We start from the raw sequence: 17163 nt of genomic DNA, 5'->3' as shown, positions 1-17163 counted from the left end.
TGGACGTGTGTAGTGGCTTCTATGACAGTGTCTGAGGCCCCTGTGACCCCTTTTGCCTCCCTATCTCGGCACTGCTCTCTGTGACTTCCTTGCCTTTTCGTTGCAGGCACATGTTGGTAGATCGGCTCAGCAAAGGAGAGGAGGTGGGTACCATTCACAGTCTGCAAGCACATGCCAGGGCTCCCAGAGCTTGGGTTTTTTACCCACAAGAGGGACTTCATGATGGTCAGTTTGGTATCCACAGTTCCCTCCCTGGCGTGCACTGGGGTTAGGCAGCGTGGCAGGAAAAGCACCAGCACCACAGCCCGTTCTGATCCTGGGCTCCTTTCCTGCCCTATGGGGATGACACTGCCCACATGCTACCTGTGACCTTCGTGTGCCACTCCTTTCCCCCTTTTGCTGCCATCCTTCTTAGAGCTGGCCTTGTTTTCTCCACTCAGCTCTGGAACCAATTTACAAGTCCTCTCCGTCCCCCTTATCCTTATGGCTAAAACCCAGGTGCTCTTCCCCGACCTCTCTACTCTCAGCACACCCACTCAGCAACTTTTAAGCCCCAGGGCTGTCCATGCAAGCGAGGTCCTGCCCTGCTCCTCACTGCCAGCCAGCCCCCGACCAGGCAGGGCCAGCTGGGCTCCAAGGTCTCCTTTCCTATCTGGAGCTCACCCCTTTTTCCTGTCTATTCTGACCTCTCTACACCCATCCTTTTTGCTGTTTTTCTCCATCTTTGCCTCTTTAGTATCCTTGTTTTCCCTAAATACAGACCTAGAGTCAGACCTGAGTTTAAATCCAAGTTGTCCCACTTACTACCTGGGTGACCTTGCGGTGATGTGATTAACCTTGAGACTCCTGCTGTCGGTCCTCCTGCCTCACAAAGAGAATGTGTGCACATGCCTAGCATGGGAGCCACCACGCAGTGTTAGCTCTTTTCTTCTGCCCCCCACCCCCCCTCCTTATCTTCTTGAAACATCTTTCTCACTCTTCTGAGGCTGCCTTCTTTTCCAGGCATCTTATTTTGTGCCTCCTTTTGTTCCTCCCTCATAGCTCTCCTTGCCCCTTCCAAATCTCCCAAGCACTTACTGCGTCTGCCAGAGCTGCAGAGCTCATAAGCCAGTTCCTCAGAGGCTTCGGTGAACTCTGTTAGAAACATTGACTTTGGCACTGTAATCTCCACGGAAAGCCCCTTTGCAGTCACTCATTTTGACACTCACTGGCTCTCCAGGACATCCTGCCCTCCATACCAAGTCTCCCATCCATGGTGCAGGCCAGATTCTGCCTTCAGAGACTCTGCAGAAGATGGGGCTGAGCCCAGTGGGGTCTGGATTTAAACTCTGGCCATCTCTCGGCATATACAAGAGGCTCTCCTCAGCTGAGAGGGTTGGTTTTCGGGGAATGGGCTTTTCTCTTACCTCCACTGGACACTCCAGACACACTGACTGATGCTTTGTGCTTCAGCAGGCCCACCGGGTGAGGAGCCCCCATGGCCTGGGGCCTCCTCTTCATCTGGTGTGGGGGGATGAGGGGAGACGGTAGGTGGGCATGGGAGGGGGCTGAGGGGAGGGGGCTGAGGGGAGGGGGCGGCTGCAAAAAGATGCATGACAGCATTTCATATGTAATCATTTGAATGTTTTGCTGTTTTTATAACTCATAACCCTTGCTGGGGGTTCCTGGAAGGTTGGAGTACGAAGAGCATCCATTTGTCTAGTAGATTGTGCAGTAGGGGGCAGTTGTGCTGGGGCAGTTGCTGGCGTGTTTGTGACAACCAGCTCATCTCTGTTGGCTGGGTGCTAACTCAAAGGTGAGCCCATGCACCTGGGTCCCTGAAGGTCATGGCTCAACTCTGGCCAGCCCCCTCTGACTGAGACCTCCCCTCTGCTCTTCCCCAACCCATTCCCACCCTTCTGGCCCGGCCCATTCTTAACCTCACTCATGATCATTTTAAGAAGCCTGTTTGCTGTGCGGCACCCAGGCAAAACGTGCTCCACAGGTCCAACTTGTTGTATTTGGCAGATTAAACTTGACATTATCATAAAAAAAAGCCATCGATGTTTTAAAAAATGAAAACAAAAAAAAATGGAGGCCTAGTAAATAGTACTCTATTTCCCTTCCTTGTCTTTGAGGTTCATAGCACATTAGCATATTAAAGACTAGAAAGCCTTTGGTGAAAACACCTGTTCAATTTTATGTAACACATTTTCATATTGACCTGACCATCATTCATTCATTCTTTCTTTCTTTTGATGGTTTGTTGTTGTTTTGTTTGTTTGAGAAAATCTCATGGGGCTCTGGGATACCATGAGGGGTTCATGTACCATACCTCTCAGAATCACTGGGGAGTCTTAAAAACTGCAAAGACTGCCTTTTGTGCATTTAAAGGGGGTCCATCTGATTAGGGCAATGGCTGGAAGGGAGAATGGTGGTGGGGATGTGGCTGGAAGTCAGGAGCCTCCTCCTGCCTGTGCCCACCTCAGACTTAGACCTGCCTGTCATAGCTCCTGAGCAGAGTGGGGGCCAGACCCTGGCCGCCCCTCACCCCTGCTTCTCCTGAGCCACTATTTCTGGGCATCTCCCCCCTACAGAATCTTACCCCTTTCCCTTCCATTGTGTTCCTTAATTTGTGTTGATTTAATCTCTCTGCCTCAAAATAATCTCCCCCAGCTGTCCTCCTTCATTCATCTGTCTCTTATGAGAGGCTAAGGGAAAAAGATGCTGTGCTCTTCATCCTTTTCAGTTGCTTGAGGTCACGTGTGTTATATTTGAAGAGTTTGAAAAATCCCTGGCTTACTTTCTTGCATTCCCAGGAAAGAAACATGATCCCTTCCGTCCTTTCCCCAGCCAAGTGCACTTGCCTGGCCTGCTAAGCCCTCTCTACCACACATACCGTTTACAGACCGGATTATCCAGCAGGGTCCCCAGAACAGGGCTGCTGTCCTGCAGAGGGCTGACCCGTGTGGCTGCCTGCCCTCTCCCGGGCATTCTGCCACTTAGATTCTTCTCTCTGGAGAAGACTGTCTTTTCATGTGTGCCGCTGTTTTGTTTCTTCAGATTTTCTTCTTCTGCTTCAATTTTTTGAAGCATATCATCTCTGAGGAGTTCTCTTCTCTGAAGACACAGAGGTAAGGAGAGGCCTGCTCTCACACTAGTGCCAAGGTGCTCTTGGAAGGGTCACTCTACTGCAGGCAGGGCTTTCTTTGCCATCTTATCCCTGCCCTGCTCCCCTGTGCGTTTGCATGCTGGCCTTCTTCCATGCCTTCCCTCTAAGGCCAGGGCAGGGGTCCCTGGTGAGGGCTAGTGAGTAAAGAGGCTCTTCTGCCTGTGAGGCAGGCTGGGATTCTCCTGCAGCCATACTGTCAGAGAGGTTTTGGGACAGATGAGTGGTCTTTGATAACCAGGAGAACAGGGCGCTGTGCTGTAGGAAAGCCAGCCCAAGGACAGGAGGACTCATAGCTCCCCACAGCCCAGCGAAAGCAGCCAGTTCTCCTCCCTGGGTGGAGAGTTGCCCTCCCTAGGCTTCTGTAAGTTGTGTTTGCACCACTGTGCAGCCCGTCACCGCAGAGCAGAGTCTGCTCCCAGACTGGGAAATGCAGGAGTGTTGCTTGGCAGTTGCCTTAGGACTCCTGTGAGAGTTGGTATCTTTTCTGAGTTCCCTTGCCTTCCAAATTCAAGCTCCCAGTGTGTTTAGCCAGACTTGACCTCTAAGAGGCCAAGCTGACAGGAAAGAGGCAGGCTTTGCTGGTCTCCCAGAAGTGGGTCTGGGATTTTGCAACACTCTAGGGTAGGACCTTATGTCCATGAGTTGCCAGTGAGTTAAAGCTTCTTTCCAGGTGAGCAGTGTGGCGGTGCAGGGTCAAAGAAGGCCCTAGCCCAGTCTGGAGTTCACCATTCTGAGTTCTGTTTGCAGGAGGAAGAGTTTGCCAGCCCGGGATGCAGGCTTCACCCTGGAAGATATCTGCATGCTGAGTGAGTCACAGGCCCCAGCAGATTGCCCTTCCTCTGTTCCTCTTTCTGACTATGGACCGCACAGGAATTGTTTTTTTTCTAGAAGCTTCTTTCTCCCGTTGTATGGTATGGAAGAGGTGGGGGACCAGTAGTGGGAGAAGATAATGTGCTGAACAGATGGCCTTGGCCTCTTTCAGGACGAAAGGACCGTGGCAGCACCACCAGCCTTGGCAGCGACTTCTCTCTGGTCATGGAGAGCTCCCCAGGAGCCACTGGGAGCTTTACCTATGAGGCCGTGGAGCTGGTCACTGCAGGAGCACAGACTCAAGCAGCTTGGTGAGGGGCCAGGCTGGAACTAAGCTTGCTCACAGCTGTGGCCCAGGTCACCAGCTCCAGGGAGTCCCAGGAACAAAGGGGCCTCCAACAGTAGGCTGAGAGCACAGCTCTGTGCCCTGCTGTCTCTTCTGGGCCTTGGAGGCCAGCCATCTGGTTGGTGAGGGGCACTGCCTGTGGTGGCCCAGGAGCATGAAGGGCTTGGGCTGCCTGTGAAGTCACGGAAGAAGCGACAGGGCTGGGTGAGGGAAAGCTAAATGTTAAAGGGACTCCCTGGGGGAGCTCCCTTGTATTATTTGACTGGGAGGTGGGGGGACAGTTTAGAAAGAAGAAGAAAACAAGAAGTAGTGAGTACAAAGTGATGATTGGGAATTGGGGACTTGGTTGAGTCAACTCCTTTGAAAATCTGATGAAATCTGAGAACCTGATGACTTCTTCCTAGAGAATGGCTCAAGATTTTGTCTAACATTTGGAGGGAGGGGCAGTTACTGAACTGTTAGTTAAAGATCTGTTTTCTAGCATGTGCTCTGAGGCCAGTAGGTATTATTTGGATGCCACAGCCCTTCCATGAAGACCCAGCTCTTGCTGCCCACGGCCGAGTCTAAGGGAGTATTGATGTATGCCCACTCCCATATGGCATTTTCCCGCTGGAAGTAAAGACTGGACCCTGAGATTTGGTAAAAGTAGGGCTCACCTGGGGCAACCCCTTAGCCAACAGTCCTCCTCTTTCCACTGCAGGAGGAAAAGCCACTCATCCTCTCCACAGAGTGTGCTCTGGAACCGGCTACAGCCCTCGGAGGACCGCCTGCCTTCCCATCAGGGGCTGGTAGAAGCCAAGTCTTCCAGCTCCTCCTCCTCGAACCATTCTGACAACTTTTTCAGGATAGGTAGCAGTCCCCTGGAGGTGCCCAAAGCCAGGTGAGGAGCTCCAAAGCCTCTAATGTTGGAGGTAGCTCGCCCTCCCCCACTTAATAAGGCAGAAAGTGGGGTTCCAGCACTTGAGATGGTGCCTCAGGTGCTGTCTTAGGACAGGGTTCCTGGCGTATGGCCTGGTGCACAGTGTACCCAGGAGGCCAGAGGGAATTGACACGCTTGCAGGCCAACGCACTATTTGGAGGATGGGTTAATGTTTGGGTCCAGAGCAAGAGGTGGTTCATAGAGTGGTTTGAAACTCCTTCCCGGAGCCCTGGCAGGTGGGGAATTCAGAGGGCTTGGTGGTTGTGATGTGAATTGGGGCTGCCTTCACCTGTTGACTTTGGCAAGTCTCAGCCCACCACCCCACCTCCTTCCCTGTGGACCTCACATTCTCATTATGGAGATGACTCTAGATCCTTCAAGTCCTTTCTGGCACTCACATTCTGTGTCTCAGCTGGTAGAGCAATGAGAAGAACAGATAATAAGGAGCTGGGCTAGATGTGCATGGCTGGGGCAAACCTCAGGAGGCTCCACATGCCGGGAACTGGAACAGCTCAGCCATGACAGACAGGTGTGGCTGGAGTTGCTGCAGGAATGATGTTTCCTAGATGAGGCTGAAGCTGAGCAACCACAGGGGCTTAGGTTTGAGGGATGGTCTGGCACTTGGGGAAAACATTTCTGAGCTGAACCCATACCACTTTTTCCACGTCATACCCCCAGGGAAAGAATGCTGTGAATTGCTTTGTTTTCTAAGGCCTTGAGAATGTCTGATCCTTCTGGAGAGAACAAAGCAGTGTGGGACTTAAAAAGTACTTAATAAATTCTAGGGAGAAATGGGCACTTAGCAGAAAAAGCATGAGCATTGAAGTCCACCCTGGATTTGAGCCTAGCTCTGCCAGAGTTTCAGACCTTAATTGTAGTGAGTCTGTACCAAGGAGGAAGGAAACAAGGAGCCCCAAAGTCACAAGCATATTGAACAAGGAGAAACTTGGAACTTCTGGAACTCTTCCCCTCATTGCCATCCTCTGATTTTTCTCTGTGGGCAAAACCAGGCAATGGAGGAAGATGGGGAAGAGCCTCCTCCCCACCTACACAGAGCAGATCAGTTGTAGAGCTCCAGACTGCACTGGCCAGATGGGTCCCACACACTCACCTCTGAAGGTGAGTCCTTCAACTTGGAGCACTAACGTGTCTGCCAGTGCTGTAGTGAGTTCATCCAATGGAGACCACAACCCCTCTGACCCCACAGGAGGTTTGGGGAGACAGGAGTAGCTGAGCAGAGATCATGCGAGGCAGCAAGTCCACATGCCTGTACTCATTCCCCTCCTCTCTGGGCCCACTGCCGTGTCACCTTTGCGTGCCCAGCTTTCCTGGGGCAGGTCCAGGGCTGCTGCAGCACTACGTGACCCTCACCTTTCTGGGCTGGAGCTCTTGCTCGTCATCTCTGTCTCCTTTTCTGCCTGTGCAGCGTTGCTGGACATCTGGGAAGGAAACCGGAAGATTCCTCTTGGCTTCTGTGGCCCTGCCCTGGTGTTAACTATCCAGCTGCTGGGGGTTCCCTTGTTGAGGCAGCAATCCATCACCTCTTCCCACACCCCAGCTATTTGTTATTCCCATCTTCCCGCCAAAAGAGCATACTTTCAGTCTTGTGCTAGTTTCCCTGAGCCTCACCAGTGGTTCTCCACTTGACTGTGGGGCTCAGACTCCTATGGCCAGTCCAGGATAGCAGCTAAGGCCCCTCCCTCAGAGGCCAAGCAGCGTTGGGGTATCCTCTGACTCCTCAGACCTTTGGTCCAGACAGGGCCTAATTGAGGCTGGGACAACTGGTCCAAAGTAGGACACAAAGCCTGGGAAAGGCATGAGGTGGGCTGCTGTGAGGTGTTTGATGACTCTGCTGGGCTATTCTGGGAATGCCCACTTGGAGCCTGGCTGGGCTGGCCAGGCAATAAGGTTCTGGGTTGGATGTCTATCTGCCAGAGGTTTTGAAAGACTAGATTATTCAGGTTTGAAGCATTCTAATTATGTATTTCCATTAACATTAAAATTAATTTAGTCTCTTTTATCTTCAAGTGCCTGAGGGATCCTGTCTTTAGCTTCCCTGCCTCTCTTAGGTAACAGTAGCCAATCAGCTTTTTAGTGCAGTAGGGGGTACTCTGTGGAAGGAAACCCTTTAGTAAAGCTATCTGTGACAGCCAAAATTCCTCTCACAATGTGAATTCCCAGGGTTTCATGTGCTCCAAATTCCCGAATTCTCTGTTAAGGCAGGGCTTCCCTATAGAAGGAATCAGTAAAGCTTTGTTCAAAGTGAAGAAGTAGGTATTGGGTTGGGAAGAAACGTCTGTGGGGGTACTGCCACTTACCCAGCCCTAACTCATGCCCCTCACCAGAAAGACTGGTGGCTTTTTTGCATTATCGACTGCCACTACAGCAGATTCTGGCTAAGCTTTATTTCTGGACCATTGTTAAATCTCTCATCAGCTACAGGGCGGGGGGCTGGGAAGAGTGAGGACCAGTGCCTAAAGGCATTGCCAGCTTGAGACTGGAGCGGAAAATTTGGAGGCCCCAAAACACCTCTCCTTGGACTTGGGGAGAAACACAAAGGCCCCTGGTTGAGTCACACGCATTCGTGCACACTTGTGCCTATGGTTAAAGGCCGGACTGGGAGAAAGTGGTGTTTGTTTTTTAAATGTGTAAGAAAGCCCATTCCAGCCATCTCTGAGGTCAGTTGCTCTGTGAATTCAGGCCCTTGTTGAACTGAAGGATTCTTCCCTTAATGCCCCATTCCTGGAGGTACTCATTTGGGTAGAGGTTGTGAGTCATCTTCTGGGGGCTTGGAGGTTGATGAGGGGCAGGTGTGTAGATTAGGACACATCTAGTCCCCTCAAGTCTAGGATTTAGGGTCTTGGCTTAAATATTCATTCCCAGCGTGACTTCAGACTTGGCACTTGGTAGTTTAAGCAGTAAAGGAAAATATTGGTTCATATGGAGAGATCCGGTGGAAAAGGCAGCCTTTGGTTCTTTCCCCTTGCCTCCTACATGCCATCTCTCTTCTGTCCACCTTCCCTAATGGTGGCTGGTCACTCCTGGGACACACTGCTTCCTTTTTCACATCCAGGGATCACATGCAAACCTTTTCCAACCACAGGTCAGAAGCTCTGTGCTTTATTGCAGTTGGAAGGTATGTGTCCATCAGTGAACCAACCCGAGGCCGCTGCCACCCCTTATCAGGAAGAAAGATCAGGGCTGGCATGGCTTTTGGTCAGACCTGGGTTTCACTCCGTTTTGCACTTCTAGTTTTTTGACTTGGAAAAATCACATCTCTTCTGTGCTCAGGTTCTTTTGTTTGTTTATTTGCCAGGTCTTAGTTTATATGCCTAGTTTATACAGCTTCAGAGGGGGATGGGGAGTTTTACTTAAGTGAATTTTAGAAATAAATGAAAATTCAGACGTATTGCTAAACCTTGGCCTATTTTGATGTGTGGGGGGGATTTTTTTGACATTTTATTTATTTATTGTGTATTTTCTTGATTATGCTATTACAGTTGTCCCATATTTTTCCCCTCTTTATTCCTTTCCACCCTGTACCTCTCCTCCCACCAACACTCCCCCACTTTAGTTCATGTCCATTTGTCATACATATAAGTTCTTTGGCTTCTCCATTTCCCATACTATTCTTAACCTCCCCCTGTCTATTTTCTACCTACCAGTTATGCTACTTATTCCCTGTACCGTTTCCCCAACTCTCTCCTCTCCCCATCCCCACTGATAACCCTCCATGTGATCTCCATTTCTGTGATTCTGTTCCTGTTCTAATTGTTTGCTTAGTTCATTTTTGGTTTTGTTTATTTAGGTTTTATTATTGATAGTTATGAGTTTGTCATTTTACAGTTCATAGTTTTGATCTTTTTCTTTTTCTTAGATAAGTCCTTTTAACATTTCATGTAATAAGGGTTTGATGATGAAGAACTCTTTTAACTTGACCTTATCTGGGAAGCACTTTATCTGCCCTTCTATTCTAAATGATAGCTTTTCTGGATAGAGTAATCTTGGATGTAGGTCCTTGCCTTTCGTGACTTGGAATACTTCTTTCCAGCCCCTTCTCTCCTGTAAGGTTTCTTTTCAGAAATCAGCTGATAGTCTTATGGGAACTCCTTTGTAGGTAACTGTCTCCTTTTCTCTTGCTGCTTTTAAGATTCTTTCCTTATCTTTAATCTTGGCTAATGTAATTATGATTTTTTTTTAGATTTTATTTACTTATTTTTAGAGAGAGGGAAAGAAAGGGAGAAAGAGAGGGACAGAAACATCAGTGTGTGGTTGCCTTTCACACACCCCCTGCGGGGGACCTGGCCCACAACCCAGGCATGTGTCCTTACTGGGAATAGAACCAGCAACCCTTGGTTTGCAGGCTGGCACTCAATCCACTGAGTCATACCAGTCAGGGCCTATTTTGATGTGTTTTTGATGGACAGGATTCTAAATGCATTACAATCCCATCTCTTTTTGTTTTGTTTTTTGTTGTTTTTGTTTAAACATCAATTTGTTGTTCTGTTTATTTATGCATTCATTGATTGTTTCTTGTATATGCCCTGACCAGGGATCAAACTCACACCCTTGGTTTATTGGGATGATGCTCTAACCAACTGACCTATCAGGCCTGGGCTGTTTTTTTTAATTTTTAACTATTTTCTATTTTTTAATCACAGTTAACATACAACATTATATTAGTTTCAGGTGTATAACCCAGGATTGATTATACATTTATATAACTTACAATGTGATCACCCTGCTAAATCTAGTACCCATCTAACATCATACTTAATTATTACAGTATTATTGACTGTATTCCCTATGTTGTACTTTACATCCCCATGACTATTCTGTAACTGCCAGTTTGTACTTCTCAGTTCCTTTACCTTTTTCACCAATCCCGCCCCCCCCAGCTCCCCTCCCATCTGGCAACTGTCAAAATGTTTCCTGTATCTGTGAGTCTATTTCTGGCCTGCTTGCTCTTTTTTTTCTTTTTAGATTCCACATACAAGTGAAATCTTATGGCACTTGTCTTTCTCTGTCTTACTTCACTCAGCACGATATCCTCTAAATCTATCCATGTCGTTGTTGATGGCTACATTTTATATTTATAGCTGAGTCATATTTCGTTGTATATAAGTACCACTTTCTATCTATTCATCTGTTGATGGACACAAGTTGTTTCCGTATCTTGTCTATTATAAATAATGCTATAATGAACATATGGATGCGTATGTCTTTTCAATGTAGTATTTTGAGTTTCTTTGGGTAAATACCCAGAAATGGAGTTGCTGGGTTCTTCTTTGTCTTGTTATGGCCTTTGTTTTAAAATTTATTTTGTCTGTAGAAATAGAAGCATGGATACATAGAACAGACTGACAGCCGTCAGAGGGGAAGGGAGTTGAGGGGTTGGATGAAAGAAAGTGAAAGGGATTAAGCAAAATGTATATGTACATACACACGTAAAATATATATCACACACGGAACAGTGGGGTGATAGCCAGAGGGTAGGTGGAGGTGGGGAAACAGGGAAGGAAAGACTTTGCTTGGGGTGGTACGCACAAAGTGCAGTGTGTAGGTAATGTTTTGTTGAGCTATGCTTGAAACCTGTATAGTTTTGCAGACCAGTGTCACCCAATAAAAAATTTGATTGAAAAAAACAATTTGATTGGAAAAAAATAGTTGATTCAGAGTTTTAAAAAGTCTTTTTTGTCTGGTATAAGCATTGCTTCCCCAGCTTTTTCTTTGTTTCCATTTCCATGAAATATGGAAATATGAAATTTTCCATCCCTTGACTTTCAGTCTGTGTGTGTCTTTTGATTTGAGGTTATAGACAGAATGTATAAGGGAATTGTTTTGTTATCCATTCAGCCACTGTATTTCTTTCCATTGGATTATTTAGTCTATTTCCATTTAAAATAATTGTTGATATGTTTTTATTGCCATTTTACTATTCATATTTTTTAACCTTTTTTTTTAAGATTTTATTTTATTTTTAGAGAGGGGAGGGGGGGAGAGAGAGAGAGAGAGAGAGAAACATCAATGTGTGGTTGCTGGGGGTTGTGGCCTGCAACCCAGGCATGTGCCCTGACTGGGAATCGAACCTGCAATGCTTTGGTTCGCAGCCCACGCTCAATCCACTGAGCTATGCTAGCCAGGGCACCTTTTCTTTTTCTTAAAGAAAACCCTTTAGCATTCCTTGTAGTAGTGGTTTTGTGGTGATGAATTCCTTTCAGCTTTTTCTTGTCTGGGACAAGAAAGGGAGCTCTTTATATATCCTTTGATTCTAAATGATAGTTTTGCTGAGTAGAGTAATTTTAATCTTAGGTCCTTGCTTTTCATCACTTTGAATATTTCATTCCAGTCTCTTCTGGCCTGCAAATTTCTGTTGAAAAGTCATCTGACAGTCTTCTAGGAGCTCCCTTGTAGGTAACTAACTGTTTTTCTCTTGCTTCTTTTAAGATTCTCTTTATCTTTAATCTGGCTTTCTAATTATTTATCTTCGTGTAGGCCTCTTTGGGTTCACCTTGTTTGGGAGTCTGTGCTTCCTAGACTTATGTATCTTTTTCCTTTACCAGGTTAGGAAAGTTCTCAGTCATTATTTCTTCAAATAGGTTCTCAGTGTCCTGTGCTGTCTCCTTCCAGCACCCCGAAGATGTGAATGTTTGTATACTTGAAGTTGTCCCAGTGACTCCTTAAACTATCCTCATGTTTTTAAATTCATTTTTCTTTCTGTTATTTTGAATGGATATTTTCTGCTCCCTTATCTTCCAAATTGCTGATTCAATCCTCTGCCCTATTGCTGTATTGTTGATTCCCTGTAATGTATTCTTCATTTCAGTTACTATATTCTTCATTTCTGACTGGTTTTTATGTTTTCTATCTCCATTCTTGTGTTCTATCTCTTCGGTGAAGTTCTCACTACTCTTCCAATAAGTTCATTGAGCATTCTATAAGCAGAGTTTTGAACTGTGCATCTGGTAGACTGCTTGCCTCCATTTTATTTAGTTCTTTTTCAGGAGTTTTGTTCTGTTCTTTCATTTGGGGCATGTTCCTTTGTCTCCTCATTTTGCCTCCCTCCCCGTATTGTTTCTGTGTATTAGATAGAGCTGCTTCATCTCCCAGTCTTGGTAGAGTGGCCTTCCATAGGTGTCCCCTAGGGCCCAGTGGCACAGTCTCCCTAGTCACCCAAACTGGGTGCTCCAGGTGCACTTCTTGTGTGGGCTGCATGCACCCTCCTGTTGTAGTTGTGAGCTCAGTTTTTTGAATCCCATCTTTAAAGTGGGAGTAATGATCTTGGCCTCCACCAGTTTGGGTTTAAATGAGGTAATAGAATGAAATACCTGGTAACATAATAAATACTCACCTTTCCTACAAATGTTCAGTAAACTGTAGCTGTGGTTGAGGACCTGTCCTTATCAGTCACTTATCTGAGGGCAGTGGGCCATATCAGGGCACTGGGCAGGTGAAAGACCAGGCCAGATCTGTTTCTTTTTGTTTAACCTGTGTGGTTTGGGCCAATTCTGCTTGGATGGGTATTCTACCTCCTTCCAAAAAGGACTATCTAAAGACACCTGCCTGAATTGGCCCACGGCGGGTATCTGGCAGGAGGTAGAGGGAAGGTGGAAGTTGCAGCTTTTTTGGTACTGTGAAGAGGGCCTGAACTGTATCCATCTAAGGAGTGAAATATTGCCAAGAAGCCAACCTCCTGGGCCTTCTGAGCCATAGGGATGTGAACAGATGCCCTTAGAAGCAACACTGGCTCCAGTTCTGCAGTTTGAAGGTAGCTCAGTCGCAGGTTCCCTCTAGTTCCCTAGCCTGGGTATGAGAGGAGGTGGAGCTCAGACATCTCTCTTTTTGCTGTTCTGTTTGTGCTTGAATAAGGGTGTGAGGCAAAGAGTATGGGGTCTTGTTAAAGATGATTGAGTTAACGTGTATTGAGTCTTTCTTTTTCTTCCTCCCTTCCTCTTTACCTTTCTTTCTTTATCTTTAGTGAAAGGTTTTCCTTTTCACTAGGCAGGTGGAAGTGCTCCCTTCTGGTGACTATTTCCTTTCATCTTCAGGTATTCCCTATAGCCAGCTAATCCAGACTTCTCTGCTTAGCACAGTCCCTTGCTCTCAAACCCAGGAGCTGAATGGTTGCCTTGCAACCCTTTCTTTGACAAAAGCCTCAAGTAAGAAGACTCATTTAAAGCCTGTATGCTCACTCTTGAAAAAGATGCAGAATATGGCTGTTTGCTGAGATGGCTTCATGTCCCCTGGGATCATGTCCTCTGATGCTATCTGTGCTGCCTACTCCATCCCACAGCTGCCCTCTGACTGCCTCAGGTGTGGCTCTTGCCTGGTGGTGCTACCTGCTGGACACTGGGGAAGTAAAGGAAAGTGACTAGCCCAGGAAACCAGGAATCTTTGCAGGGAACCTCTTTAACCACATTCCATCTGTCTACTGTTTTCCCATTGGCAGTGTGAGTCTCTGTAGCCTTGGGGGAATAAGATTGGGGCATAAGAAACCCCCTTGGTCCTTGCCCTAGGACTGCCTCACTCTGCCCCACCTCTTCTACTCAGCATCCCTTCTAGCCAGCATTGGCTCTGGTGTTTAGGAATTGTTTTCCCACAAACCACTAAAACTGGGAAAGAAACTACCCTAAAGTTTGAACAGTAGATGAGGTTTGTGGAGCCAGGCTGACCTCAGCGGGGTTGTGCTAACTGAAGGCCCCGGCATGACCTGGAGGAAGTACTGGACAGGCGCCAGACTATGGCATATGGCCTGCCCTCTCTTGTCTCTTTGATTTACAGACTGCATGAACCCTACCAAGTTTCTCCATCTAGAAACAGGGCCGCCCTGCTTTCTTGGGCACTAGGGGCTTCCACCAAGTAGCAGACCATGTCCTGTTCTCATCTCTAATGCTGCTGTCATACACCTTCCGGAGTTTAGCAGGAGTGATGAATGTGGCAAGTCTCTGTGTTACAGGAGGTTCTGATTCATGGTGGCTTTAACGTAGAAAGCCATCTGTTTTTCCTTGTCTCAAGGTGGTTCCATTGTAGGACAAATCTGTAATCAAACTTGGCTTTAAAAATCTTACACTCACTAGCTGTGGTGCCTTGGGCAAGTATCTTCACCTGTCTGGGCTGCCATTTCCCTGTCTCTAAAATGGGGGTGGTTAAGGGTCAGTAGAGATGCAGTGCCTGGCTAGAGCTGCACTCAGGTGGCAGCTGCTTGAGGATAAGGTCAGCTTAGTGTGACTGGTATGGGGGACTGTTGCCTCAGACTGGGAGCTCTTCACGTCAGCCAGTGGGGTGGGTTGAGGTCAGTGAATGTTTTTCTCTGTCTCCCACCTGCTATACCACTATTCATGCTTCTGCTCTGTTTCTGGGTCCCTGCAGGAGCACCTTCTGCTGTTTTTGAAATAAAGGATAAAGGGTCAAGCATCAAAGACGATGCATCTCTGGGGGCTGGGATATGGGGTAGCTGATGGAAAGGCCTTTGTTTGATGGTTCCCTGTCTCCTCCCTTCCTGTTGTACCCCTACTGGCTGGGCTGCTGCCCCGAGATGGCAGAGCAGGGTTGGCTCTGAGTGGGAAGGAGGTGGCAGCAGTAGATTCCCAATGCAACTTTCCTCTCCCTGCACCCCACAAACTTCCATGTGAAAAAGGCCTGATGAAGCTGTCAAGTTGCCTGCCTGATTCATCCCGTCCCTCTGGGCATAGCCAGTGAGTTTGCTGGGTGTGCTTATGAATGCAAACTAGAGCTCCTAGAATGTGCTGCAGAGGGCTAGGGCTCCCAGCACCTCTTAATCTAGGTCACCACCCTCCACTGTTCCCAGAGGCTTGTTCTCCCACCTCTCTGAAAGGACCTCAACAATCCCTGGGGGTCTGTGTTGCCCTCTCCAACAGGCTGCATGCTGGAAAGTGTGGGGTGATCCTGCCTCCCTGGTCCCTGGGACATCCAGCCTTGCTCACCTCCTTTTGGTGCTATTGAGATTGTACTCGGTCTGTCAGCCCTGATCCCAGGCTTTGGTTGCTGGCTCACCTCTTGTCACCATGCTTTGCTCTTGATCTTTTGCTTCTGAAAGTCTTTGCACTAAGCATTGTCCTCACAGCTGATCCTGCCTTATGGTCTGTACTCTTCTTTCTTGGTCACAGCCTCTCCAGCTGTCTTTGCACTTTTGGAGAAAGTGGTTGACTTTACAGATGCTCCACCAACAACCTGGTGGCCGTGGCCCAGGCCAGCATGGCCTCCCAACCCCCGTCCCTCCACTGCTTCCCGTCAGGCATATGACTGACTGCATCATCTCCCCTCTCTCTCCTCTCTGTCCCAGATCAGTGGACCATTCCCTGCCCGGATCCTCTCTCTCCACAGACTTTGGCAGCTGGCAGATGGTAACAGGCTGTGGCAGTATTCAGGAACGGGCTGTCCTGCACACAGACTCCTCTCTCCCTTTCAGCTTCCCGGAGGAGCTCCCTAACAGTTGTCTGTAAGTGTCTTGCTTGAGAAGGCAGGATGCTCCCCTGCCCATATCAAAAGCTGGTGAGCAATTAAGAGTGCTGGTTAGGAATGAGGCAGCAACCAGCCCGAGGGAGCTGGCCTGGGATCCCTGCCCCACCCCAATGTCTTAGCTGAGTATACCTCACTGCCCATGGACCCCTGAGGTACAAAGGAGGCCATATGGGCCGCTTAGGAAGTGCATTGGAATGTATGTTCACTCTCCCCAGCCCAAAACCCATACACGGGTGTCTCGAGGCACACCCTGAGGAAAAGCTGGCTGGACTGTAACTATAGAACATGCTATTTCTGTCTGAGGCTTTGCCTAACAGGAGAATCCTTTGAAAGCAGCACAGTGGGGAAGTGAATTGAAGGTAGGTGTATGGTGGAGACCAGAGCCAGAATGTTGCTGGGTTAGCCCTAGGGCTGTGCTCCTCCCCATTAGAACCATGGGTTGGTTCCTTGCCAACCTCTCCACATTTTTGTCTTCTGCTTTTGCCTGTGGTCAGAAAAGAATCAGATGGTCATACTAAATCCCAAGCCTATAAAATCCAAGTCTCGATACTGGGCTTTCAGTTCTTGTAATATACTTGAGTGGCTGCCTCTTTGGCAGTCCCCCACCCCCTACCTGCTCTGCTGCTTCTAGATGCCAGTGCAGGGAGAGCCTCTGGTGAGCTCCTGGGGAGCTTCTGCTGGCCCGCTCCTCATCTCTGGCTACCTGGGGGTCTTCACCTCCCTACCATGATGGGTGAATAAACTTAAGGAGCTGGGGATTCATCCCCACCCCCAGAATCCAGCTCATACCTGCCAGTCCTGACAGGTTGGAATCAAGTTGTCCTGGGGAGTTGAGAAGATCCCTGCTTAGGGCAGGCAGGAGTTGGACCTTGGGATTCCAGGATGGCACTCACCAGCCCTGGTCCTGCAGCTGGGGAGTAGCCCAGGGACTTCAGAGGCCACTAGTGCCTGGCATAGCCTTTGTAGCCAAGTCCTTAAGGGGCCTGAACTGCAGCCAGAAACAAGATCCCCATCTTAGATTTTTGAAGGATTAAAAAAGATAGTTGTCTGCACCATTCTGTAGATACTTTCTACTTCAGCCACAGTGGCCCAAGTTATCTCTACAGTGAACAAACATCTCTGCCCCTGCTAACAGCACCCTGCACTTACCTGGCATTAGCCACTGAAATGGGCAACTCCAGTCCCAGATCCTGTGGTTTATACCTTGGGTAGCTCTTTGAGCTCCTAGCTTAGAATTCTGGTTGGTTCTGGTGAATTCTAGAGGAGGCCCAGGCTCTATGTGATCTCTCTGCCTCCAAGACTGCAGGGAGGGGGTGGGGTCAGGGTTGATAACACAGTGTCTGAGTTCAGTGCTTGGGCTTTGTTATCAGATACTTGAGTCCAAATCCTAGCTGTTCTCCTCACCAGCTGTGTCTTGGGGTATCAGCCTTGATTTCTCCCAGCCCATTAGCTCCT

General features: G+C 48.1%; 1 protein-coding gene across 8 annotated transcripts in view; it reads left to right on the top strand.

Annotated features, from left to right (window-relative positions):
- MTMR14 (myotubularin related protein 14) overlaps nt 1–17163 on the top strand; it is a 55064-nt gene that overhangs the window by 35483 nt on the left and 2418 nt on the right. For 3 of the 8 annotated variants that reach the window (XM_045832448.1, XM_045832449.1, XM_045832447.1), the window contains 6 exons: nt 107–143; nt 3043–3113; nt 3899–3957; nt 4134–4272; nt 5008–5187; nt 15530–15685. In XM_045832448.1, the coding sequence (XP_045688404.1) occupies nt 107–143; nt 3043–3113; nt 3899–3957; nt 4134–4272; nt 5008–5187; nt 15530–15685 (642 nt within the window). Of the gene's footprint in view, nt 1–106; nt 144–3042; nt 3114–3898; nt 3958–4133; nt 4273–5007; nt 5188–6236; nt 6346–15529; nt 15686–17163 lie in introns of all 8 variants that reach the window. The other 5 variants (XR_006784932.1, XM_045832450.1, XM_045832452.1 and 2 more) reach the window with 5 other exon arrangements.

This window comes from Phyllostomus hastatus, unplaced genomic scaffold, assembly GCF_019186645.2.
Source record: "Phyllostomus hastatus isolate PE091 unplaced genomic scaffold, TTU_PhHast_1.1 phas_contig_16, whole genome shotgun sequence".
Classification (NCBI taxonomy): domain Eukaryota; kingdom Metazoa; phylum Chordata; class Mammalia; order Chiroptera; family Phyllostomidae; genus Phyllostomus; species Phyllostomus hastatus.
Note: the sequence above shows the minus strand (reverse complement) of the source record. Positions and strands in the feature narration are given on the sequence as shown.